The sequence below is a fragment of the Salminus brasiliensis genome, chromosome 19, assembly GCF_030463535.1.
Source record: "Salminus brasiliensis chromosome 19, fSalBra1.hap2, whole genome shotgun sequence".
Taxonomy (NCBI): Eukaryota; Metazoa; Chordata; class Actinopteri; order Characiformes; family Bryconidae; genus Salminus; species Salminus brasiliensis.
In genome coordinates, this window is record NC_132896.1 from 31363337 (window position 1) to 31390409 (window position 27073).

The 27073-nt window shown below is 44.6% G+C and overlaps 1 protein-coding gene across 7 annotated transcripts in view; it reads right to left on the minus strand.

Moving 5' to 3' along the window:
- Positions 1-27073, minus strand: part of rapgef2b (Rap guanine nucleotide exchange factor 2b) — a 148614-nt gene that overhangs the window by 5364 nt on the left and 116177 nt on the right. For 4 of the 7 annotated variants that reach the window (XM_072663976.1, XM_072663974.1, XM_072663979.1 and 1 more), the window contains 19 exons: positions 24300-24458; positions 22483-22635; positions 21254-21418; positions 21055-21162; positions 20767-20970; positions 18790-18898; positions 18365-18641; positions 17386-17543; positions 15898-16138; positions 14673-15059; positions 13310-13521; positions 12460-12583; positions 11847-11870; positions 7427-7650; positions 6612-6782; positions 6378-6527; positions 1147-1345; positions 575-1029; positions 97-445 (listed from right to left, as the gene is read on the minus strand). In XM_072663976.1, coding sequence (XP_072520077.1) covers positions 123-445; positions 575-1029; positions 1147-1345; positions 6378-6527; positions 6612-6782; positions 7427-7650; positions 11847-11870; positions 12460-12583; positions 13310-13521; positions 14673-15059; positions 15898-16138; positions 17386-17543; positions 18365-18641; positions 18790-18898; positions 20767-20970; positions 21055-21162; positions 21254-21418; positions 22483-22635; positions 24300-24458 — 3843 coding nt within the window. In that variant the 3' untranslated portion in view covers positions 97-122. The remainder of the gene's footprint in view (positions 1-96; positions 446-574; positions 1030-1146; positions 1346-6377; positions 6528-6611; positions 6783-7426; positions 7651-11846; positions 11871-12459; positions 12584-13309; positions 13522-14672; positions 15060-15897; positions 16139-17385; positions 17544-18364; positions 18642-18789; positions 18899-20766; positions 20971-21054; positions 21163-21253; positions 21419-22482; positions 22636-24299; positions 24459-27073) is intronic. The other 3 variants (XM_072663978.1, XM_072663975.1, XM_072663977.1) reach the window with 3 other exon arrangements.

Genomic DNA, 27073 nt, shown 5'->3' on the forward strand with positions numbered 1-27073 from the left:
ACATACATATATATAAATATATATAAATATGTATCTGTGTGTATGTGTGTGTGTGTGTGTGTGTGTGTGGAAGAGTTGGAGTTTGGGAAGTTTTACCTGCCTGCCGGGGTGGTGTGTGTAACTCATGGCCTGGGGGGCACTGCTGTGTGTGGGCCTCTCCTCCTCTGAGCTCTGAGTTTGGGAGACAAGCACTCACCCTCCTCTTCAATCTCCTGGGCCTGGTCCTCTGCTGGGCCCCGGGGGTCCGGTAGCCCCGGCTTGCCCGCGGCAGGAGGCTGCTGGGAGTCGGGCGAGTGTGTGACCAAACGGGAGCGCTGCAGGGCCGTGGTGTAGTCCGGCGGCCTCCGGCCAGCGTGGGCCACCCCCTCAGTCACGTCCGAGATAGTCAGTGCCGTATAGCCCGGAGGTGTGGGCGGGGGGTCACGGTACCGGCCATCTTTACGTGCTAGGTCGGGGGGGAGGGAGGTGGAGAGGTAGTCAGTACCTAGTACAGTCCAAAAAGTGCCACATAAACACACACACTAAACACTTTCCGACCCCGATTATGAACCCCAGAGGAAGGCATGATCCTTACTAATGACGCCCTTGGCATTCCCAGCGGTGATGGGTGATGGGCGTCGGCTGTGCTGTTTGGACTCCTCGGAACCCGTGGAGGTGATACTGCTGGTCTCGGGGTCAGCGCTAACGTCCTTTCCCCCTCGCCGCTTGATGGTCCCCGTATCGCCCTCGGAATCCTCGCCCCAGCAGGCTGCCGACGAGGATGAAGACGAGCAGGCCGACGCCCAGCTGCCACGACCCGCCCAGAGTCCAGCCCCTTCCGCTAGCACCTCCCAGCTGCGGCCTTGCTGCATGGTTTGGATGTTATCATGGGAACCGCTGGAGCAGGACGTCCAGCTGCCGCGGCCTGAGTCTGCGGCGTCCAGAGAGACACGGTCACCCTGGTCCTGGGTCAGCTCCTCTGAGCTGGGCGAGGAAAGCACGGTCGCTCCGGCATACACACCCCTACAGTCCTGCATGGACGAGTACGACCTGAGGATAGAAGCAAATGAAAGCTAAGACTGAAGAGCTGTCTTTGAAGTGTGTCTTTGTCCAACCCAGCTCAGAAAGCGGGGGCAGAGCACAGGGCAGAACACTGGAGTTACTCACCCTAAGCTATACTGGTCTGGATCGGCTGTCGCCCTGCGCTCCAGCCGGTGAACCCCACCATGACCCTCACCACCTCCTCCATAACGGTGCCGCCTCTCGTCCTGTCCCATATCCAGAGAGGAGGTGCTGACCAGGCTGGAACGGGACGATATCTCGCTGTGGCCGGAGTCAGACAGGTTGTCACCTGCTCGCCCAAAACCTGCAGAAGCAGCAAGTTAGTCTTCACTTGGTCAGATTAAGGACACAAGACCATGAGGCTTGATTGGGCTCAACGGCAAATACGGATGTGGGCCGAGCCTTCTGTCCGTACTCTGTGTTCATTTCGTCCGTATTTGGGCACGTTCTCTGAAAGCTTACGGATGTGGGCAGAACGGAGAAGTACCATTTTCTTTTTTAGCAAATACCTTATCACAACCTTCTCCATCATCTCCATGTTTGTTGCTGTCAGAAATACCTGACTCTGAACTGCCCTCTAGTGGAATTACTGCTGAACATCCCTGCCAACGTAAAAGAGGCACAGAAGCATGTGGGCAGTGACGGTTACGACGTTTGAAACGGGTGTTTTCATTTTTGTATGTGAAGGGAGTATAAATGAGCCTTAACTCTACCTCACATTAAAGCAGATTGTGGAACTATATGACCACCACAATTCATTATGGAGAAGCAAGCTTACACTGCAAAAAGGTGTGTGTCCATTTAACCAAAAAAAAGTCATGTATTAACAAGCAGATTAACTGATTTTACTTAATTTAAGGCATTTATTTAGCTTCACTGAACCCAGGTCAACTGCTTGTTACCACATAACAAATTACATTAGGATGAATGAATAAACCCCTTTTTACAGTGTAGAGGAAAGACCTGTTGGTAGGGTCTGGGAAAATCCAGCGAGATCCACAACTACACTATAACTACTGATGCAGTGTGTGCTTTTTAGGCATTTTAATACACTGTTTTTTATGTCTAGATATGAGAGCTGCATGATACAGATGAAGCCTGGTTACGCTGTTAGAGCTGAACAGTGCCAGAACTGAAGAACTGTGAAGACTGAACTCTTAAAAATAAAGGTGCTTAAAATGGATCTTTGAGTGATGCCACAGAGCAGTACTTTTAATTCCACAAAGAGCCCTGTTTGCTATAGAGATGTGTCTGAGTCTGAAGAACCTTTGCATTAAGTCACAAACATGGTTCTTATGGAACCAAAAGCAGTTCTTCTGTGGCGTTGCTCAAAGGCAAGACAAGGCAAGTTTGTTTGTATAGGACCTTTCATTCACAGTGGCAATTCCAAGTGCTTTACATAAACAGAAATAATATACAAAAATATATAATTTAAAAAGCATGATTTTTTAAAACAATTAAAACAAAATATTAAAATAAAAGAATAAAAAGATATATAGTTATAAAATATATATATATACAGTGAGTCCAAGAAGTATTTGATCCCTTGCTGATTTTCTTTGTTTGCCCACTAATAAAGACACTATCCTTCTGCACTTTTAATGGTAGATATATTCTAACATGGAGAGACAGAATATCAAGACAAAAATCCAGAATATAATTTTAAAGAATATATTTTAATTAATTTGTATTTCAATGAGGAAAATAAGTATTTGATCCCTCTTGCCAAACACACTCAATACTTAGTGGCAAAGCCTTTGTTTGCAAGCACAGCGGTGAGACGTTTGTTGTAGTTAACCACAAGTTTAGCACACACACCAGGGGGAATTTTGGCCCACTCTTCTTTGCAGATCCTCTCTAAATCATGAAGGTTGGTGGGCTGTCGCTTGGCAACTCTGACCTTCAGCTCCCTCCATAGATTTTCGATCGGATTGAGGTCTGGCGACTGGCTGGGCCACTCCATGACCTTAATGTGATTTTTCTTGAGCCAATCCTTTGTTGCCTTTGCTGTATGTTTAGGGTCGTTATCATGTTGGAAGACCCAACCACGGCCCATTTTCAGATCCCTGGCAGAGGGGAGGAGGTTGTCCCTCAGGATTGTGCGGTACATGGCTCCATCCATCTTCCCAGTGATGCGGTGAAGTAGCCCTGTACCCTTGGCAGAGAAACACCCCCAAAACATTATGCTTCCACCTCCATGCTTGACGGTGGGCACAGTGTTCTTGGGGTCATAGGCAGCATTTTTCTTCCTCCACACATGGCGGGTGGAGTTGAGGCCAAAAAGTTCAATTTTGGTCTCGTCTGACCACAAAACCTTCTCCCAATAACTTGGTTCATCTTTCAAATGATCATTGGCATACTTGAGGCGCGCCTCCACATGTGCTCTCTTCAGCAGGGGTACCTTTCAGGCACTGCAGGATGTGAATCCATTGTTGCGCAAAGTGTTGCCAATTGTTTCCTTGCAAACTGTGGTCCCAGCTGCCTTCAGGTCATTTGCTAACTCCTGCCGAGTGGTTGCAGGACGATTTCTGACTGTTCTCAGCATCATTGCCACCCCACGAGGCGAAATCTTCTTTGGAGCACCGGGCCGAGGTCTGTTGATTGTCATGTTATACTCTTTAAACTTTCTGATAATTGCACCAATAGTTGTTACTTTCACATCCAACACCTTACTAATCTTTTTGTAGCCCATTCCAGCTTTGTGAAGGTCAACAATTCTGACTCTGAGGTCCTGTGACAGCTCTTTGGTTTTACCCATGTTGGAGACTTGAAATCTGTGTGATCTGTCTGATTCTGTGGACAGGTGTTTTTCACACAAGTGATTAGTGAGAACAGGTGGCTTCAGGTCAGGTAACAAGTTGATTGGGAGTGTCTAACTGGTCTGTAAAAGCCAGAACTGCTAATGAATACTAAGGGATCAAATACTTATTTCACTCCATGAAATACAAATCAATTAATATATATTCCTTAGATTTATTTTCTGGATTTTCTTTTTAATATTCTGTCTCTCCATGTAAGAATACATCTACCATTAAAAGTATAGAATGATCATGTCTTTATTAGTGGGCCAACGAAGAAAATCAGCAAGGGATCAAATACTTCTTGGACTCACTGTATATATATTGAAATGATAAAAAATTAAATAATCTAAAAAATCAAAATAAAATATTTATAATAATAATATAAATACTATTTAAATATATGTATATAAATATAAAATATAAAATAATATAATAATAAAATAATATAATATTAATACTATTTATTTAAATAATAATAATAATAATAATAATAATTACTGCTTCCTACTGGATAGCAGCCATAACTGAGAAAAGTTTAACCTCAAAAGTAAGACCAGCCTCTCAGCTGTTAATCAATCCTTGGGATACCCAACCTCCAGGAGTTAAAGGATAAAGGATAGCAAAGAAACATTTGAAGCACCTTTATATTTAAAAGTGCGCGCAGTCAGCCAGCATCCCCTGAACAGGCGTTCTCCTATAGGTCTAGGTGTGCAGTGTTACTTGCTCCCTTCTATTAGACCTTGCAGATATTCGCAGTGTGTTTACTGTAAGACTTAGACTAAGCTTACTGCGATGATGATCGGAACACCACAACATCAGGAACCGCCCGGTAGAAATACAGTACTTTCATCAGAAACAGACCGGATTGGTCTAAGAGAGCAAGATCTACACTTCTTATCTACAGCATACAGACTTTCCATCTTTGCACACGCTTGCCTTTATCAGGTCTACAAAAAAAAAAAAAATCAGTGACGCAGCACTTCCACCAGACTCTGCCATTCAGAAAAACACAGCAAGTTCCTGAGAGCCAAACCGGCTCCGGTTCAGAACCACGCTAATCAATAAAGCTGAGTTTCCTCAATGGCAGACAATGCTAAGCAGACACACTCACGGTGGCAGCCTGCCAGCTGCAGCTCTACTGACCTATCAGAGCTTCTGGCTTCTACAACTAGGACACAGCAACGGCTTAGCACAGAGGGAGAGTCCATCCAAATTTTAGGAAAATGTGCATTTTTACACTCTTTAACTACAGCACAGCTTTACTGAAATTGACAAAAGTATTGGGACACTCTATTCACAGTTTCTAATGAAATCAATGTTATTAAAATGAGTTTATCCTGCTTTTGTTGGAGTAACTGTCTCTACTGTCCAGGAAGGAAGGCTTTCCAGTAGATTTTGGAGGAGCCTTGCTGTGAGGATTTGATTGCATTCAGCGACAAGAGCGTTAGTGGAGTCAGGATGTTGGATGACCAAAAGCACCATCATTCCAGAGAACACAGTTCTTCCACTGCTCCACATCTCATTGCTGGGGGGCTTTATACCCCTCTACTAGCCCACGCCTGGCATTAGGCAGCATGGTGCCAATAGGTTCATGTGTATCTGCCCCAGAGAGTCCTATTCTATTGGAAGTACTTCTCTACAGGGACTAGACAAGCTGTGTGTGTGCATTTGCACATCTGTGTCAGCAATGGGTGTCAGTTGAATGCATTCACTAGAAGGGCATATCATCTATAGGATTTTGGCACTGTCCCTCAAAAACCTTGTATCTTAATTTCATTAATTTTCTAAATTGCAAGGAAGCTTATCCCCTTATTTGGGGGACTCTCCCTTAGTGCCACTGCCCTCAGGTCCGTCCAGGCTGTTTACCTGCTGCTGCCTTTTTACACTGAGAGGTAAAGCTCCTCACACTTTGGCTTCTCAAAGACACCAAAGCTGCAGGCAAGGCAAACAGGTCAGTGATGCTAAAATGGGCTTCCATTAGATGGGCACTGAATATTCCTGGAAATCAGGTGAGTGTGAGTGTGTGTTTATCTGTGTAGCTGTGTGTATGTGGTGTTTTGGCCACAAGATGGCAGACATTTAAAGCAAGTATGTGTGTGACCATCAGAGAGCGCTATTTATAACTGAGTGTGTGCACATATAACTGAGACATAGTGCCAGAGGCATGAACTGTGTGTGACACTACTGCCTTAGCTGGTCCTGTGCTGCCAAGTAATGCTCGTGGTTAATTAGGCTGCCACCAGAGGGCAACGTAGCCATGGGTTGTATATCACTGCTGTCACACCAAACCTTGTACCTCTCAATTTTTGACAATTTGTCATAATTTGAATCTTTCAAATCTTTCGTTATTCTGAACATGTTAAATGGACCAATAGAAATGCGCCAAATCTGTTTACATTGATGTCCATTGAAAGTTCAGAAGGTTTTTAACCTTGTGTGACAGCAACGAGCAGCGTCTCCCAAAGAATGCCTATGTGGACGTGTGGGACCTGTGCATGAGTGTGCATGTGTGTGTGTGGTCTATCCTGGTCTCACCTTTCTTAGGAGAGCTGTGTGGAGACGTAGGAGGAGAGGAAAGCTGGGAGGAGGCGTTGGAAACTGCATCGTCTGCCTGTTTCCTGTGCCTATCGCTGGCTTCCTCAGACAAAGACAAAATCTTCTTCAGGGACTGCGGAGAACTCGTGCCTGCATACAGAGCCTCTGATTAGGACTTGCTTTGAACACTGGCTTCAGGAATTCAGACAACAAAGGCAGCGTGTTCTTTCTTACCAAAAGGCGGCAGGTCTTTGACGGGCACCTTCTTGCGGGAGGGGTAGAGGGCGACGGAGGGCACCTGCAGGGCCTGGTTGGGCTTCTGGAGCTGCTGCCTCTGGTGGGCTGCTGCTCGTGCCACCACTGGAGACGTGTCTGGCCTCTTTCTGTCCCCTGAGCTCTTAGGTACTGCAGCAGGGAACAGTTACAGTGGGTTAGCAATGGGCCAGGGCCAGGTCTACAGTTTCATGGACCCAGCGCATCCCATATGTAAATGGCTCACGTGTACCGAGCTCGAACAACCTTCTTCCATTGCTCCAAAGTCCAGCCCGGGTGCTTGTATACCCATTGTAGGCTCTTCTGACGGTGGACAGGGGTTAGCATGGGCACTCTAACTGATCTGTGGCTACCCCTCCCATAACCATCATTAAACAACTCTGAGGCCCAGATGGGACAGCCTACACTGCCCTCACACATCGATAAGCATTGGGTGTCCAACACCCTGACCAGGAGCACCTACAAGCCTTACTGATTTGGAGATACTCTGACCTTTTGTCCTACTTGGCCCTTGTCAAAGTTGCTCAGATCTTCATGCCTGACCATTTCTCCTGCATCCTACACGTTGACTATGAGAACCCACTGCTGTCTTATAATCATCATTAATGTGACACTCTGCGAGTGGTCTTAATGTTTTGGCACCTAAAATTGAGCTTTATTAAATTCACTTTGCCATAATTGATAATATCTCCTAAATTATATAAAGTAACATGACAAGGGTGTGTTTGCGGACACTGGGAGTGGACATCGGCAGATGCTGTGTGTAGGACACTCACGTGTGTTAATGGAGGGTTCGCACTGTATGGAAAGCGTCTGCAGGCTCTCCTCGTTGGTCTCCAGTGTGAGGTTAGACAGGTACTGCTTCACCTTGCGAGCCATCTGTGCGTCCTCATACAGCTTCTTGGCGTTGAGAAAGGAACTCCGCCTCACCCGCTTCTTATGCCCACCCGTCTGGGTCACGTCCAGCACTGCCGCATTGGCACTGCCCTGGCTTAGAGACCTACGCAGACACACATGCACAGCGTGAGGGCGGACGTCTGCGGGGGCGTCGCCAGGCCAAGATCAGACAGTGCTCTTAGACACAAGCATGCAGCAAGTCGCATTCCTCGCAGTTTTAGAACATTCCATGCATTTGTATCTCAGCCAATCAGACAAAAGGGGAGGAGAATAGGAGGGCAATTCAACTCAGATTGAAGGGCTGGGTGTACAGGGTTAGAGAATACACTCCAAATGTGCGTTCCACTCACATTCCGAACATAGCGGTTTCTGAGGCTTATCTACTCAGGCTTTACACTGCAAAAACATACCTTGGAAAGTTTGATCTTCTCTCAATATCTGAAATTTGTCATTTTAAGATTATTGTAAGAATATTATAAGATTATGACTTATTTCTAGATGTTCTTAAACTTGTGTTTTACAGCATTTTATCTAGTTAAAGTGCTATTCAATCTAATGGCAGAAAGTTTAGCTTGTTTAAAGCATTATAAGAGTCATCCTACAAAACGAGTGCTGCATGAGATGCATGAAGCCCAAAACAAATGTGCTTCCAAAGCATAAAGCTGTAAATTTAAATGTTCTTGTTACCATGATGTATCAAAAAGCACTATTTCTTAAAGAGTAGCACACTATTCATTAATCATGATGCCTGCATCTAAAATATCACAGAATAAATGTTATTTTTTATAATCAAACATTTATTATTTTAGGATTATTTGCTCATCCCTGTACAAACAAGATATATGCGTTCAAAATGTTTGTCATTTTTGTAATAAAAATTAAATAAATATATAACAAATAACTTGTTTTGTTTATTAATAATGGTGTTGTTGCTTTAGATGACATTAGAAAGATAAAGTGACATCATTTAAGCCTTTTTAGCAGCCAGGAAGGAAAGAAACGTTGTTGTTTCACGGTTACAACAATGCATTAACAAATTATGACAAAAGTAAATTAAAGAAATTTATTAAAAATAATTTATAATAAAAAAAACTATCTTCGGATTAAATTTACCACCCCGTCACATTTTATTGTAAATATGTTTGAATAAAACATTAACATTAATGAGAATGTTTTGCCTGAAAATGTGTGTCGCTCTAGATGAAGATTTTGAAAATAGCATCAGGAAAATGGGGGAAACAACCAGCCTTCTCAGAATATTCCAGCAACAACCTCAGAATAGGAGATCTAGGATGTTTCTACAATATTGAAGGTGATTCAAATGGCCAAGCTATGACTTTTGCAGTGCAGATCAGTCACTGAACACAGGCAGCATCTGGGGCACCTGGGTCAGGCCGAAACTGGCATAGGGAGTCGGGGTATGATGGCATCCCTAATGATACTTTACATAAGCTAATGTGGATGTTACCTTCAATGCACAGGTGAACACAGGTGTGACTCAACACACAAAATTGTCAACTTAAACCAAACCAAAAGTCACAGCACTGAAAAGAAACCTGGTAAAGACATGCTTCTCTGGTAAGTACTGTAGCTGGAGGTTAAACGCGGTGGAACACGTCACTTTTGCTGAGATGGATCACGGATCACATTAATATGTGCTGTAATATTAGATAATGGAACCCATTTACAATAAAACCCCATTCATGAAGGGTTTAAATGAGTCGACTAACGGTTATTAATAAGGTTGTAAACACTTCAGAAATTATTAATAAGCCAGAGTGAACTTTAATAGGTTTCCAATTGAGGAAAAGCACAGATTTGAGCTTTTCTTGTGTGGTTTGGTGTTTCTTGGGCTGTGATTATTTCTTAAGGAGTGACTAACAATTACAGCCACCAAAAAGGAGCTTTTTAAAAAAGGAGTTTTGACATAATGTTAATAATGTAGTATGATAATCTTCAGTAATTTCATGTGTCAATGTAAGGTAAGCAGTCATATCTAACAACTAAGGCCAGGATTACTGGGACAGGATTAGTCGTGCACAGGGAGGTGGAGTTTCTCAGCTTCTCAGGGATTTTAGTCCCGCCCTAACGCTTCGCCATGTCAGTCGTTCTTATGGACTGCGTATCCAATCATGTCCTGTGGAAAAGGAGCTTCCTCTCAAGTACTGAATCCGTCAAGGAGGCATTGGCATTGGTCGTTAAAGTCTGTGGCAAACCTCAAATACAAGACTGAAGTCTAGAAGACGAGCCAAAGGACTCCTTAGAGGCTGGATGCAGCTGTAGGCAAGTCCCTGTGTAGCGTAGCCTATAGCCTACATACATGTTAGTTGCCAATTTCACACTAAAACGCTATTATTACTATCAGTGGGTAAGAAGATTGGTCAGTGTTGTCCTGTAGCAGTGGCCGCGGGACAGTTTTTGTGGAGGTGACTGATGGCAGTGCGTAAACAGTAGCCACTCTCATCTCAGCCGTCTATGCTGAGATTTCTTATCCCGTGCAAATCGCTGATCAATTTTACAGACGTCCTGTAGTAAAAGGACATTACCCCACCTCCCCATGTTAAACTAACCCGGTCCCAATAAGGCTAAAGTCACCCTGGTCACGGTCATTCTTTTATACATTTATGGTTTTTACTGCATTTAAATCATATTTTGCCCAATTACACTTACTGGGTTTCCTGTGGTGCTGTGGTTCTTCCCCAGCCAGGGATGCTAACCCTAGTCAACCCTGGGGAAAGGTGGTGTTGTTAGCCACCTCACTACGCTACAAACTGCTATATTGATGTGATGTGCTCTACCTGCTTATAAGGTGATTTCTGAAGTGTTTATGATATTGTTAATACTTTATTAATAACCTTAATAAGCAAATCCGACCATTCATAAACTCTTCATGAGGGTAGCTTTGCTGTAAAGTGGTCCCATAATGATAGAGTGTCATGCAGGATGGTGTACTCAAACTCAAACTAGGTATGAGCAAAAATGGTGTTACAGGGTTCCCACGCTTTTTAGGAAAACAATAGCCCAGGACGTTTTCAGTGACTTCCATTGATGACTGGTTTAAAGCCTGTCAATGTCAGCTGGTTTTACACATATGGTTACTGGATGTTCTGTTCAACACCTAGTACTAGTAGCTGGTCTGTTCCATAAGCTGAAAATCTGTCTCTAAGAGTTTTGGGTTTAGTTTTTTGTTTTTTAATGTGAGGCTCACTGGTTTCAGAGCTGTCCTTCAGAAAGCTGTCCTATCAGAACTAAATAATAAGCATATAGAAAGTAAGTCAAGTTGCTGGTTAGATACAATGTCACGCACTCAGCGAGCGCTGGCACATATTGCCAATCTACTGCATGTCCGAATGTTTGTGGACACCCGTTCTAATAAATGCATTCGCTGATGCAGATGTGCAAATTCACACAATAACAGCTTGTCTAGTACCTTTAGAGAAGCGTTGCCAAAAGAAAAGGACACTCTGAAGCAGATAGGCATGAACCTACTGGCATCTATTGACTAGAGGGGGATAAAGCTGCCCAGCACTGAGCTGTGGAGCAGTGGAAGAACTGTGTTCTCTGAAATGATGGATGGGTGGTGCTCCATCCAGTACTTTTGGAATGAGTTGGGAATGATAAGGTGGGGTGGTGACCTCACAAATGCTCTTGTCGCTGAATGCAATCAAATCCTCACAGCAATGCTACTCCAAAAACTAGTAGAAAGCATTCTTCCCTGGACAGTAGAGAGAGTTACTCCAACAAAAGCACTCAAAAAATTGTTGATTTTGGAAATAACTAAATAAGCAGGCGTCCCAATACTTTTGTCCATATTGTGTATTTAAACATATGGACATTTGATCACCATTTTAACAATATTGAGAGATATAGGTGATATAACTGAACACATAAAACTGAAAAAAAATCTTTAACAAATATTTGTATTTACATTTTTGGCAATTTTCTCATGGTTTCTTTAATGGAATCATGGAAATATGAAGTCTTCCCAGGTTTTCCAGGATATGTGGGAACCCTGTGTTAGTGCAGGCACTTTTAGTGAATGTGTTTGGGGTTTATTTAAGCATATTAGTGTTGGTTTTAATGACCCGGAGTAGCAAAAGTGATCGCAGTCGCACTCTCTGACAGCGGCCTATCAGAGCGAGAGGCGCCTTCAAATCAGAACCAAACAAAACAACGAAACGCGAAGGAAGGAAATGGCGAGGAGGCAGCTGAAATTAAAGATGAGAAGGGAGGAGTGCGTGTGAGCAAGGAGGCAATGGGGCCGGAGGTCTGAGGTCACCGACAGGTGCCCGCACTTACCCCAAACTCCTCCACTTCTTCTTCCTGCAAGGTAGAGCCATGAACAGTGACGTGTGGGGGCGGAGCAAAGAAGGAGGGGGGAGAGAGAGAGAGACAGAGATAAAGAGAGAGAGAGAGAGAGAGAGAGAGGGTTGGAGTGTGTGTGTGAGAGAGAGAGAGAGAGGAAAGAGAGAGGGAGACATGCTTAGATGACGAGAAAAAGACAAAGAGCACCACAAGGTGTGCAGCACCAGAGGCCCTCAGACAGACAACAACAGTTATTCCAGCTTAATACAGTAACAACACACACACACACACACACTCGTACAGTGATCTGCATAAAAATACATTTTACACACTTACACACACACACACATCTGCAGCCAATCAGAAACCTCCAGTGAAAGCCTGTGTGTGTGTGTGTGTGTGTGTGTGTGTGTGTGTGTGCGCGTGTGTAGGGAGAAGGGGGGGTGGGCATGTGAATGCGAGGCGCTGTGGCTCTGCATGGCTGTGAGGTGTGCCTAAAGCTCTTCAGTGGTGTACAGGCTTCAGCTTCAGCCTAGAGGGTGGACAGAAGTGGACACAGCAGGAGTCACCGGAGACCCTGCAGACAAGGCACTGACTGGGCGCTCACCTGGTGCGGAACATCAGCGCAGGGTCCATGTTCACCGCCGCCATCCGGCCCACGTGTCGGATCTCCTTAGCGATCATACGCAGCTTCTCGAAGTTCACCAGGCCATCCACCTTTGAGTCGTTGCCTACAGAGGGAAGAAGATCATGTCCAAAGGCTTCCCATTTGCTGGTTCTTTACTGCGATACTGCAGATTTTAGGAAGACCTTTTAGCAAAGTGTCTGAATATTTTTGTCCATGTAGTGTAGAACCATCGCCTTGCGACAGACTGGCTCCCTGTCCAACGGATATTCCCCAATAATTCCCTGAAGAGCCATCTACAGTAAGAGTTTTTCCTCCACTTACACAACATGGCCAAATGTTTATGGACACCCCTTTAAAATGAATGCATTCAGCTACTTTAAGTTGCACCCCTTGCTGACACAGATGTGCAAATGCACACACACACCCCTTTTCTATAGTTCCCACAGGGAAGTACTGCCAATATAATAGAAAGAACTCTATTGGCATGCTGCCTAATGCCAGGTGGGGACTAGAGGGGTATAAAGCCCCCCAGCATTGAGCTGTGGAGCAGTGGAACGAACTGTGCTCTCTGGAATGATGGATGGTGGGTCCATCCAGTACTTTTGGATGAGTTGGGGAGTTGGGGATAAAGTAGGGTGGTGATCGTCCAATGCTTCCAGCATTATTACAGGTCAGAACCCCCTTGTAGTACCAAACAGAACTCTTTAGGCTTAGACTGCCCAAAAACGCGTTCAACAAAATTACGGGTCCAAATACAGTCCTGCAGAGCAAAGGCAGTCGGTAGCAATGAGCTGAGATGATGTAAATGAAGAAGAGGTGCTTCTCTCACCCTCGTGGAGGAAGGTCAGGTCTTTCTTGATGACGGGAAACAGAGGGATGATTGGTGGCTGCAGGTTCTGGCTGTTGAGAACGTTCCGGTACTTGGCCATGTTTCTGGACGGGTCGAACAGATCCTGCAGGTCACTGAAGAGCTTCTCATACTTACTGGGCAGTTTCTCCCACGTTCCACGCAACCTGGACACGGGCGCCAGGTTCAGACCACTGCAAAACAAACACACACACACACCCTAACAACCTGCACTTAGGGACAAGTCTGATACTCACATGCTAAGGTTTACCAAACCAACTGAAAAACATCTGGTACAAGAGGTCTCAAGGTTCAAGACACTCCAAATGCACTCGACTATCTGTATGCAGGTGGAGTCCACGTGGTGGAGGAACAAACATCAACCAACTCGAATGATAATAACTTTCTAATTTAAAGGAGAGTCCTTCAGACCTTTTCTACATTTCTTCATAATTCAGTGGTTGAGATGTTAAAGACGGACTGAGTTTTCTTTACAGTGGTGAATATGTATATTCACCGTCATCTATAAAGTTACTATCCATCTGAAGCCAGCCTCCGCCTCTTTTCAAACTGCCGCCAATACGCCATCACTTCAAAGCACCAGCAAGGCGATGCCTTTGCCGGCCAATATCGCTAAAGAGTGATGAGAGGAGAGGGCGTCATCTACCCACCCGGAGAGAGCAAGGCCAATTGTGCGCTCTCTGACTCTCTGGCTGCTGATGGCAAAGCAGCATGACCCCCTGGGTCGTAGAGACAATAGTGCAATAGACTGCTGAGCCACTCGGAGCCCCCTGAAATGACATATTCTACAGAAAGTAGTTATTGTATGCAATTAACTTTATAACTGTCAATAGAGTAAGCATACATTTTCAAGTTGAATGTATAAATTAGGAGGTTAAGGCAACTCTTTATCATAAATAGGCCAAGCACTTGTGTCGCAGGCATCAGGCAGCATATTATTAGCCATATGAAGTAATGACTTTCTGTAAGGGAGCAATTAGAGGCTCTGGTTTGATTAACCACCAAGGTGGAATGACTGTTTTAATTATTTAATAATAATTCATATATTTAAGGAACTATTTAACTAAGCACACATTTAGAATTACCCTTTAATATGTGCTTAATTGGTTATTGATGATATTTCATTCCTTTAGAAACAGCATGTTCTCATTCAGCCTCCCTCTGTCTGGTCGTTAACCAATTATTTATGTTCTCATAGAACAGTGGTGTGTGTCTTAAGCTTATTATAAAGACTAATAACACTAAATCTGTCCCAGTCACAAGACGTGCTCACTCTGGAAGAGCTGAGAGTGATTCTGGAAGCTCTTGCTCATTCTCCTCTCACCTGATGATGGCGAACATGGAGTTGAAGTTTTTGCACTCGCGGCAGTGCAGGGCGATTTTGATGAAGTGTTTGACGATCTTCATGCGCTTGAGCTGGTTGGGTTCTCTGACTACTTCGGTGGCCACCCAGAAGGTCTCTCGGTTGATGGCCTCCTCGAAGAGCTTGAGGCTGGAGGTTCCAGGGGAACGAGAGCGCAGCTTGAACAGGTCGTCAATGTACTCCGTGGGCTCGATGGCGCAGAAGAGCTCGAAGGCGCGCATGGACAGCTGGGTGGCCACCTCCACCGTGCTGAGCTGCAGCAGGCTGATCTGACTCTCCCTTAGCAGCTCCTGAGCATCCTCGTCCGAGCACAGCGTCTCCGTCTCCATGTTGCTCTTCAGGTAGTACCTAAGCACCAGAGTGGACATACAGAGTTGATGGGAGAGGGTACAGAAGGCTAGTTAACCAGGTATCTGTAGTGCTACGGTCCCTGGAACAGAGAGGACTGCCTCGGAGGTGCCTCAGTTAAGGCCTACCCAACAGTGGTTGCTTAGCAGACCTGGGTATTGAACCCACAACCCTGTGATTAATCCTCTGGAGTGTATGAGTGCGGTGGCGCGTCACATTCAGTGATTCTCAATGTTTCTATTAACGTCTTTGTGATGACACAGCACACAAATATCAATCTGTAGAGCCTGTCCTGTCCAAGAAATCATTGATTGTGAGTTTGTACGTCTCACATCTGGAGTTAAGAGGCTATAAAGATGGGTCAGGGTACCAGTCCCTGCCTCTCACCTATAATTGGTGGATCTGTGAGTCCGTCAATGGGTTTGTCTAAACCTGACCAATGGACACTCGCCTCTCACCGTTTACATACTATTTTATTCAAACATTTCACTGCTTTAATGAAGCTGAGGCTCTGGTAAACCCATTTCCAGCACCAGAACCATTCATCCACATGAGTAAAGGTGTGTTTTTTACAAGAAATATGAAGAACTTAACTTAATGTTTCAGGTTTATGGTCAGAGTATCTCTTCACACGGTGCTCAAGGTCACATTGGGTCTCATTGGAGAGAGCTGAGACTGCTCAAAAACTGTAGATATAAGACCTTTGGGTATTGTCTTATATGCAAGTGCCTTAAAGGATAAATTTAAGGCGACAAAATGCACTTATAGACTCCAGAGGGTTAATAACTCACAAAAGCCCAAAGCAGAAACAGTGATGCCGGTGATTATGAGGCAGTACCTGCCGCTCAGCTGGATCCTGTCCGCCAGTTTGGAGAGCTGCTCTGGTAGCCGTCGCTGTTTGATCACGCCTTCGGGCGTGACGGACACCTCACACAGCGAGTAAGCTTCGGGGGCGGCGGTCAGGGCAAATTCCCGGATGGCCTGAGCCACGACCTCTTTGGCTGTGGTGTCCTTCCCGATCATGATGTAGCGACTCTGCTGATCCGCCTTGAACACCCGCAGCACCTGGTCCGACATGTCTGAAGAGGAGAACGGAAGCCGATCAGATATTGGAAGCAATGCTGCCTAGGAATAATATGGATGCTATCATGAGAAATCTTAATGATTTGCAATACAAATCTATACTCAGTAGTGTGCAGTGTTTTAGGCACCTGAGCACATTATTTAAAAGCCTTTATTGCAGCTATAAGAGACTATTCACTATAAAAACTCCAGATTACATTTAAGAACAGGATGGATGAGAACTCGAAATAAAACTAGACTCTATGAGGAGAGCTTTGGAGATGTTCTAATGAACACAGTGATGAAAAAACACGACTTTCTGTAGGAATATTATTAGTGTTAATTCTAATACTAGTCCTTTACTGAGCTAATAAACACTTCCTGCCCAGATCAGCAGCTTTTTTTTTTTAACTCCAGAAGTGCCTCAAACTTTTGCACTGTACTGCATGGAATTTCACTCTGGAATAAAGAAGGAGAATTCGGTCAGACTTGCTGCGACGCTCAATGTTCACTGTAATCCTATAAAGACGTTTCTGAGCTGTTTTTGAGTGGTGAGAATCAATTAGGAAATAAGGGAGACACCATATGAGTCATGGCTGATTTAACAAGATCAATGAACCACTAAAAGGAAGTACAAACACCCGAATCAATACCCTGGACGAGGTTTTAACTACCGGCCACGGCATTAACATGTCTGGTGTTGAGATTAAAGCAACACTTCACATGAAAGAAAGAAAGAAAAAAATAGGGCTAACAATCGAAGGAAAAATGAAAAGCTACCAGGGACCATTTGGCATGACACATAATGCTAATTGCTCCCTGTTGGCAGTCATCAATCATTAATAGCATAGCAGCTTTTTTTTTTAGGAATCTTTTAAGAAGCTCTTTGCCTTCAGCCCCACCAGATTTCTCTAAGTGATCATGGAGAGCAAAATAAAGGCCACAGAAATATGATCAGACATCCCCCACAAGAAGATCTTAGCATGGAAGACAAATGAGAGATGATATACTCACTTATGGGGGCCGCCTCTGAAAGAGATTTAGGACAGCGTGAGGTGAACACTCATCATGTATAAGCTCTGATGGATGAGGAGCACCGAGCTCCCAAAACTGTGAAATGCATTTCTGCATAAAAGAGCTCCTGCGAACGGATGTGTTTTACAATGTCCGCCCCCGAAAGGGTAAGCCTGCAGGTCCCATGAAGGTTCCTTCCTTCCTGTGCAACCATCACAGTGTAATTACAAAAAAGGTATTACAGACTCACCAGGCTGGTTATTGAAGTCCAGTATGCGATGGTGGGACTGGAGGAGGTCAGGGTTGCTGGACGAAAGGTTTCCGCTGACCGGCAGAGCAGGAGGAATCTGCTTAGACTGCTTCAGGCCCACGATGCTGTCGTCTTGGGACTGGCCTACGCCGACATCACTGCAAAACCATAACAGTTACACAACTCCTGTGGATGTTGTGGTTTTTAACTTACAGAAAATCAAACATTGTATAATTAATATATATATATATATATAAAATTAATAATTCCAGTGGCGTCCAAATTGATCTAATGGATACTTTGAGTTGCTCATGATTATTTGGTCAAGTATTCAACACATTGATCTGATTATTTTGTTATTAAACAATTTTTACAAGGGTGTGGAATACATACACTACTTGGACAAAAGTATTGGGACACCTACTCATTCATTGTTTCTTCTTGAATCAAGGACTTTAAAAAGGGGAGAAGACTTTCTACTAGATTTTGGAGGAGCAATGCTGTGAGGATTTGATTGAATTCAGCGATAAGAGCGGTAATCCTAGTGTAGACAGGGTGTCTGATGATCACCACTCCACCTCATCCCCAACTCCTCAACTAATCCCAATTGTATTGCATTGAATGGAGCACCAACATCATTCTAGAGAACACAGTTAGTTCCACTGTGCCACAGCTCAATGTTGAGGGGCTTTATACCCCTCCAGCCAATGCCTGGCATTAGGCAGAAAGTTCCAATAGGTTCATAGAGATTCTCAAGGGAGTCCTATTCTATTGGCAATACTTCTCTACAGGGACTATACAACCTGTGTGTCTGTCTGTGTGAGCAACTGGTGCAACTTAAAGTAACTGAATGCATTCATTAGAAGGGGTGTCCACAGACATTTGGACATGTAGTGTAAAATACACAGTATGCACTCACAGCATAAGCTTATTTAGGCCAACCATGAGCGTAAATTGTTCACTACCGATGTCCACTCACTTGTATGGCTTGGGTGGTAGAATACTGGTGAGGGTCTTGTCAAAGATCTTCTTCAGCTTGTTCCTACCGCCCACTGTGTTGGCCTTGGCTTTCTTGCTGGCCTTCTCCAGACCCATCACCTGCTCTACGTCCACGGCCAGGTCTGGGATGGAATAACGGCTGGCCTTCTTGATGTCCCCGATCTTGGGAATGTGCGGTGCCCCGTTCTTCCTGTCCAGTTCCTCCTCGTGGTCGTGTTCCTGGTCATGCTCAGGCCTGGCCAGAAGCTCCTTAAACACTAGGAGAAGAGAAACATCCATCCATTACGGTTCTCAAAGCAAGGCTGCTAACACAGCATCAGACATCCCAACCAGTCTGAAATGCTTCAGGAACATGAAGCTTCTAATGTCTGAATATGGGCTAATCAGGTCCACTGCATAACTTACCCAGCAGATTTGTTTTCACAGTAATGGAGAGGTGTGTGTTGTTCCTCAAGATCTCATTGGCTTTGGACAGCTGGACGTTCTCAAAGTTCTGCCCATTCACCTCCAGGATCTGAGAAGAACAGAGATGGAAACACACCAGCATTAACTAACAGTCCAAGACTGATCTACAGTGTCACTTGTGCTACTGGCTGTGTCCCAAACAGCACACTACCACACTAAACAGTGGGTTCATTAGTGTAGTAAGCAAAGTAGTATAGAAGTGTGAGGTTTGGGACGTGGGCATTGGTTTCTCTGGAGAGCAAGCTGCGGCTAAAAGACTCATCTGAAGTGTGGGGGCATTCTGGCCAGAGACCCAACAGTCTAGCTTTTACTAACAGTACAGTCTGTTGTAATCGCTTCGAGAGTGGTGAGCGGAGAGACAGCGCCATCAACCCAAGGCCACTGATGGCAATGCAACATGGCTCGGGACAATAGACCTGCAGCGCAATGAGCTGCTGAGCCACTCTGAGCCTCATGCTGTGTGCTTTTAACACTAGATGATTAAATAAATCATTGAAATATTAGTAGAAATATACATTTTATGGTTAAATTATTTTAATCAAGTGCACACACAAAAACATAGAACAAAAAAATAGTTTTAAATAGATTAACCCTTAAAAAAAAAAAAAACATCATTAGGTGGAGCCCTAAACCCTATAATAAGGACTATATAGGACACTGATTGGGATCCTATGCCAGTCCTTCCATGGGTTAAGACCTATTCACAAAAGAGATGCACAGAAACACTCATTCATCACTCTACTGAGGAACCTCACATACAAGCCGAGGAGCAATATTTCAAGCCAAGGGAGGCAGAACAGCATCTACTTCACACCCAGGTCACACACGCAAGTTGTGAAACAGCTGTCAAGAAGTTAGAGAGCTAAATTCTGGAGTGAGTTAGAGGTTCTTACTTTCTGACTTTTGTCCCCTGGGATATTTTAGCTAGAGATGAAAATACAGCTGCATCACATTACGGTCGAGGGGAATTTCAACGTAGAAGCATGAAACCCAAACTTTTAACACTGCATGTTCTGTAGCAGTGGTAAAAAAAAAATATATATATATATATACACCACCAGGGGTATTTTTGGTCATGTTGCCTCATGAATCATTCACTGAAAGTCTCATTCAATCTCATATCTCAAAATATAGTATAAGCAGACTGTCCCCAAAGCACGCTTTTACTGTAGTTGCAAAGATCCACTATATGGACACTCCTTCTAATAAATCCACTCAGCTACTTTACAAACTTTACATGAATACACACAGTTAGCTTGTCTCTCGGGCTAGAGGGGTCTAAAGCCCCCCTGCATTGAGCCGTGGAGCAGTGGAAGAACTGTGTTCTCTGTAATGATGGATGGTGGAGCTCCATCCAGTACTTTTGGGATGAGTTGGGGTGGTGATCAACACTTTCTTGGCTGAATGCAGTCAAATCCTCACAGCAATGCTCCTCCAATATCTAGTGGAAAGCCTTCTTCTCTGGACAGTAGAGACTTTTACTTTGGACAGTTACTCCAACAAAAGCAGGATCAGCTCTTTTTTTAATATATTTATATCCTTGATTTCGGAAGAAACAAGGAATGAGCTGGTGTCCAAATACTTTTGTCCTTATACTGTATTTTAATTGAGAAAAATGTTCATAGTAAAATAATTTCCCATGTAAATCCCACAGGAAATCCTTTCATGTTTTTATCATTGGTTTCAGATCTCAACTTGTCCAGGATCTCACTATTATTCCCAGGACATCTCTGGGGACGTTTCCATGACTGGAAAACAAGTTACTACATTTCCAGGATTCCAGATTTTCTCAAACCAGAGGAACCACTGGAACCACTGGAATTCAGTTGGTAACACCTAGAGATGGAGCACAAACAACGGCCACCCACCCGGAGATGCCAAAGAACCAATGCTTTAGATTCAGCCACCATGCGGTACCTGATCTCCACGCTTGAGGCCTGCCTCGGCGGCTTTGCTGCCCGGCTCCACGTGGTCAATGAAGATGCGGAACCCCTTCTCTGAGCCGCCCAGCAGAGTGAAGGCTAGCGGGGCTTCTCGCGACGGCTTGGTCAGGGTCACCACCCGCAGCTTGGCTTTGGCAGCGCACGCTATGTTTAACAGTCGTAAGTGCCCACACATTTTCTGCGCGAGAGGAAAGAGAACGAGAGGTTAGAGCGAGTTTGGACTGGTCAGCTGTTGAGAAGATGATGTCTGAAGGCCACTGACCTCTCTCTCCAGATTGTTCTCGAACTCCTCGAGAAAGTGTGTCATTTCGGGGTCACCCTCAAAGTCGTTGAAGTGATTGTTCACCCACAGCAAGACTACCCGTGTAACCTGGGAACACGTACACACCGCTGTCACGCGCTGACAAGGGTGTGTATATGCTGGCGATGTGTGTTTGTGTGTATATATATGGATGTGTTACCTTGTCCCTGAGGCTGGGGTCATGGAACCACTCCAGCAGTTTCTTGCCCACCACCATGGGGCTGGACAGGAAGGTGCGGTAGGTCAGCAGGAAGTCCTCGATGTAGGTGGGGTCCACCACTGAGTGCTCCTCTACTAGGTGCATGGTCAGACGCTCTGTTGTGCCCTGTGGTACAAAAAGGAGGTGTGTGAGACATGGCCCCCCGAAAGGAGTGGTCCGAGAAGACTATTTACTTTTCTTCAGACGTAGCCGACCCGCCAAGACACGCCTGCTGTCCGAATGTAGTGAGAAGAGAAGCTATGAGGCAAATATGCCGTATACAGTCATACTATTTTTTCATCATTTTTCATTAGTAACTGTCCATTTTCACACCCATACTGACCAGCACTGTCAATCATGACATTTACATCTAAAATATCAGCAAATAAATGATTTATTAACCCTTTATTACTTTCAGGATTTTATTTATTCACACTAAAATATTTATTACAAATAAAAACCTCATTATTTTGTAAAGAAATGTATAATTTGTGTCCATCAGTTTGACTTACCACCCCGTCACACTAATTTCTTGTGCATATAAATAATGTACTGTTGCTTTAAATGAGATCACAAAAAGGAAGTGACATCATTTGAGCCTTTAGAGTTGACAGAAACTGAATAGGCAAGTTCTGTCATTCTTGTACTTTTTTAATTTGATGATTTTGTGTGTTAGATATGGTTCATTAAGCTTAGCCCAACCACCCCGTCACGCAAAATACACAGAGGATTTTTTTTTTTTTTTCAATGCAAAGAAAGTGATTTTTCAAAGGTCAGGAACTTTACCACCAACTGTGGGCGTTTTAGGAAGACATTCACCACCCTGTCACGTTTTAGTGTGAATATGCCCCCCATGTCTGAATTACAAGTGCAATCACCCCGGTGTCAGCGCTCATTAGGGCTACCTCCCATCCAGCCTGACAGTTCAGCTGATTTCCATGTTCGAGAATCAATTAGAGGCGGCGCTCAATACGCAGCCATGTAATTCAGTTCAAGCCCATGTCGATCGCAGGTGTAAACACCGAAGCCCTGGGCTTACTGGAGCTATAAGGAGACCTCAGGGGGTTCTGAAACAAATCCTCCTCAGAGAGTAAGAGGAGTGTCAGGAGGAACTCGGAGGAACTGTCCGACTGCTCACACTCTGGTCAAGGCTTGTGTGGAGCATCTCGAGGTAAAGCACTTTCCCTCACCTTGATGACGATGTGTCCTTTTCTAGTGCCGGTTCGGTCCAGCTCACGGTGCTCCTTCACCATGACGATTTCACCCTCCTCCTCCACCTTCTGCATGTTCTTCTCCACCTGGTTGAGGATGCAGCAGTAATCCTGCTGGGCTATGCATACAAACTGAGGGATCGAGAGCGAGAGACACACAGAGAGAGAGATAGAAAGGAGAGTCGGAAGAACGAGTGTCAGAGAGAGAGAGAGAGAGAGAGAGAGAGAGAGAGAGAGAGAGAGAGAGAGAGAGAGATGGAGAGCGAGAGAGAGTAGGGGGAAAGAATATGGGAGAGAGAAAGAGAGAGAGAGAAGAGAGGAGAGAAAGAGACAGAGAGAGAGAGAGAGAGAGAGAGAGAGAGAGAGAGAGAGAGAGAGAGAGAGAGAGAGACAGTAGGGGGAAAGAATATGGGAGAGAGAGAGATAGAGAGAAGAGAGGAGAGAAAGAGACAGAGAGAGAGAGAGAGAGAGAGAGAGAGAGAGAGAGAGAGAGAGAGAGAGAGAGAGAGAGTAGGGGGAAAGAATATGGGAGAGAGAAAGAGAGAGAGAGAAGAGAAAGAGAGACAGACAGAAGGGAGAGAGAGAGAGAGGGGAGAGAGAGAGAGAGAGTAGGGGGAAAGAATATGGGAGAGAAAGAGATAGAGAGAAGAGAGGAGAGAAAGACAGAAAGAGAGAGAGAGAGAGAGAGAGAGAGACAGAGAGAGAGAGAGAGAGAGGGAGACAGTAGGGGGAAAGAATATGGGAGAGAGAGAGATAGAGAGAAGAGAGAGAGAGACAGAGAGAGAGAGAACGAGAGAGAGTAATGGGAAAGAATATGGGAGAGAAACACAGATAGAGAGAAAAAGAGAGATAGGAGAGAAAGAGATTAATATGGGAGAGAGAAAGAGATAGTGAGAAGAGAGAGAGAGAGACAGAGAGAGAGAGATAAAGAGAGAGAGAGAAGGGTGAGAGAGAGAGAGGAGAGAAAAAGAGAGAGAGACAGTAGGGGGAAAGAATATGGGAGAGAGAGAGAGAGAGAGAGAGAGAGAGAGAGAGAGAGAGAGGAGAGGAGAGAAAGAGAGAGAGAGGGAGAAGGGAGACAGAGAAGGGAGAGAGAGAGAAAAAGAGAAAGAGAGAGAGCGTTAATATCACAAAGCCTCTGGTCAGTGAGGTGACGTCTGTATGGAGGTAAATTCCTAAAGTCTTTGTCCTTAAACCTGACTTCTTTCCAGGCTGCTGTGGTTTAAGCTGCTAACGCGTTCACTGGAATTCACTAATTACAGCTGAACTGAACCCGAGCCAAAGATTTTCCTTATTGCCAAATTCCAGCTAATCACTCCCATTATTCTGGTCCTCATGTGGGCAGGGCTACGGTACTCCAGCAGTAAACACCATAAACGAACCCATTCTAACAGCTAAGCAGGATTGGGCAGAAGACAATGGAGAATCCCATAGGCTGCCTCCCCAGGAACAACGGGATGGGCCAAGACTACAAACGGATTTCAGCACTGAAACTAAAGACGCACAGCTGGAATGAACTGGGTCTGTAGAGACACCGACACGTACGTAATTAAATCAGGAGAAATCATGAGCAAAGGCCTGTAGTGGGGTCTGGCAGCCTGGTTCATAGGAGCAGACCAACGTGTTGTGAACGTGTTAAAGCACTGCCATACTGACGTCACTATCGCTGCTACTCCGGGCTCGGCACTCGGGCAGGACAACCCTCTCGAGAGTTGCGTGACTGTATCTCTCAGCTTGTCCAGAAATGCAGAAAAGCGTGTCATTTAAAGGAACCTAGAACTAGTCCTTGGACTCACCTGACAGTCGTCCACCTTGGTCTTCATCACTCCCTTCATGTACTCTTTCTCCATGGTGGGCGAGACGCCGAAGCTGTTGCCCATGCAGAGGATCTCAGTGCGGCCCTCTGGGTACGTCACCTCTACCGAGCCGTTCAGAATGACTGACCATGAGTCCAGCTGCGGCGTGAACACACACAAGTGAGACAGGCGAACACACCTTAGAGAAATCTTCGAGATGTAACGTCAGACCAGATCAGATTTTAATTATTATTATTTGTTTTTAATATTTTGTTTGATTTTGTTACATTTTTCGCTGAAAAATTTAGACTCTGAGGAAAGCACCGGGTCCAACATCGCTTAACAGTGATGAGGGGTGAGAGCACCATCTACCCACCAATTGTGCTCTCCCAGACTCCGGCTGCTGATGGCAAAGCTGCAAGAATTGGGATTTGAACTTGTGACCCCCAGGCCATAGTGGTAGGAGGCAGAGCCACTGGGAGCCGTGAAATTAACTGTGTAATTTACTAGTTTATTAATCAGCCAGATGTAGTTGATCAGACAAGACTATCAAGGCTATCAATGTGATTGGGGTGACCATTGACTTCTAGTATTTGTGAACAACACTGGCCTCATAGCTACATTTTGGACAGTGACCGTATCTTTGTGGATTGACTACACGACTACAAATTTTATTACTCTCTAAACCACTTCTTTAAGTGGCAATTGTGGCACTTATAGTGGATTTTGGTAAAATACACATTAAAATAACATTTAAATAACCAGAATTTTAGCCAAATATGCTAATTAAGCCAGGTTTTAAATTTAAGCTCCACTCTTTTTATAGAAGAAAAACCTGGAAACAGTAGAAATAAATCCCATCAGTTCAATTATAATTATAATAAGTTCAGAATATCAGCTATGAGCTAACGACCCAACTAACCCAACTGACCCAAATACAACGTATCTGAGCAAAAAGAGCATGTGAAAGTCATGTGATGATGTTCTGTATGTTACTGCAGCCACAGGCCTACACCTATGTCTATTAGGCCTGTTCAGATCCTTTAGCATTCTTACAGGAAATGAGAAATTAATACCGTTACACACATTTAAATTGTATTATGACGAAAGCACAATGCATTACTTTGTGCACGACCCTCAGCAGGGGCACGTAATGCTCTCAGTAACCCTTTTACCTAAAAAAAACATCAATCTTCTGCCAAATTTGGAAGCAATTTAACCAGTCATTGCATTACGGAGGGTCCCAGCCATTCTTTAATGGGGTATTCCTGACATACGGTGAGCATGCTGTGGTCTCCTCATTGACTGGCGTTTACGCCGAATTGGCCATACTCTAAGCCCCTTCCTTGACCCAATTGTCTGGACGCATTAAGGAGGAAAATGGCTCTCGCTGGCATGTCTATACTAGGATAAGGAGATAAGTGATCCCCATTCTCCCTCCCTTAGGCACAGTATGATTGCAGGCCGATGAAGGCTGGCATTCATTCAGGTTTAATAGGGCAGAATGTGAACGGAAAAGGCTGGATATGGATGCAGCTAAAGACAAGGAATGGAGTTTTTTCTTTAATGAAGGCTGAGAAGCCGCGAATTGAAAGTGCAGCTTTTCTTGTAAATGTTTGAGGAGCAGGCTGCACACTAAGACTCTCCCGAAACCTAGCGAAGTATTAGAGGAACAGTGCATCCACAGATTACATGGACGTGATTTACCTCAAAGACTTCAGATGCTGTCAATCAGCCAAGACATGTTTGACAGCTGAAGTGTGCTTGAATAGTTTACAGCGGGAGATGCTAGGCTAACGCCGCTAACAAACACTGGACTTAGACTTTCACCAATCAAATCTAGGTTAATACACTCCAAAACCATAATTTTTTGCCTAAAAATGTATCAGAGTGCTATTATACAGCACTACTCCACTTGCTCCACTACTCCACCAAGCTGGATTGCGATGCATGGAATGATACCACATGGTTTCTCAAAAGAGGGGCCCCACCACTGAGCTCTGTGGATACCAAGGAAGTGGCAATTAAAGTATGCAGTCTTTTTTATTAATTAATTAATTAATTCATTCATTTATTTCACAGCAGCTAGGTCAGTACACTCCTTTCTTAACCTACTGACGTCTGACAGACAGACTCATCTCATTCTCATACCTCGTTTCACTCCAATCACGGCTTAGCAACCGCTGCTGCTGCTTTAAAATCCACCGCTACCTCAAAGCTCCGGCTGAAGCTGAAGTCAAATTTTTCCATTCCTCCCTAATGGTGGGAGTTCTAGTGCAGCTTTCTAGTGTTTGCATGTACCAAGATGAGACTGGTGACAGTCTTAAGTCCAGTGTTTGTTAGCTAGGCCATGTTAGCCTAGCATCCAGCCATGCAAAGGACAAAGGCCAACGTGTCTTGTCTGACTGACCGCATCTGGGCTAATTGGCATGAATTATGTTCCTTCAATTGTCAGCCGGTAAAGCACTCCTCTAAACGAGCTGACACGTCTTACTATAGTTAGTACTACCATGCAAAAACCTTGTATCTCCAGAACAGCAAGAATGAAAAACCTTCTCAACTTTCAATGGAAGTGATTTAAGGGAAGATTCTGGCGCCGTTACCTTCTGGAAAACCAACCTCAGGCTATCTCAATCCTGCGCTTCTGCACATGCGGGTAAATATTCCGCCATGTCCAGTGGAGGACGTTTTTCACGGCTATTGTGAGGAGTATGGAGGCGCTTAAGGAGGCATTTAGCTTCGGCGTGCATGGCATAGACACCTCGGGCAGTTCG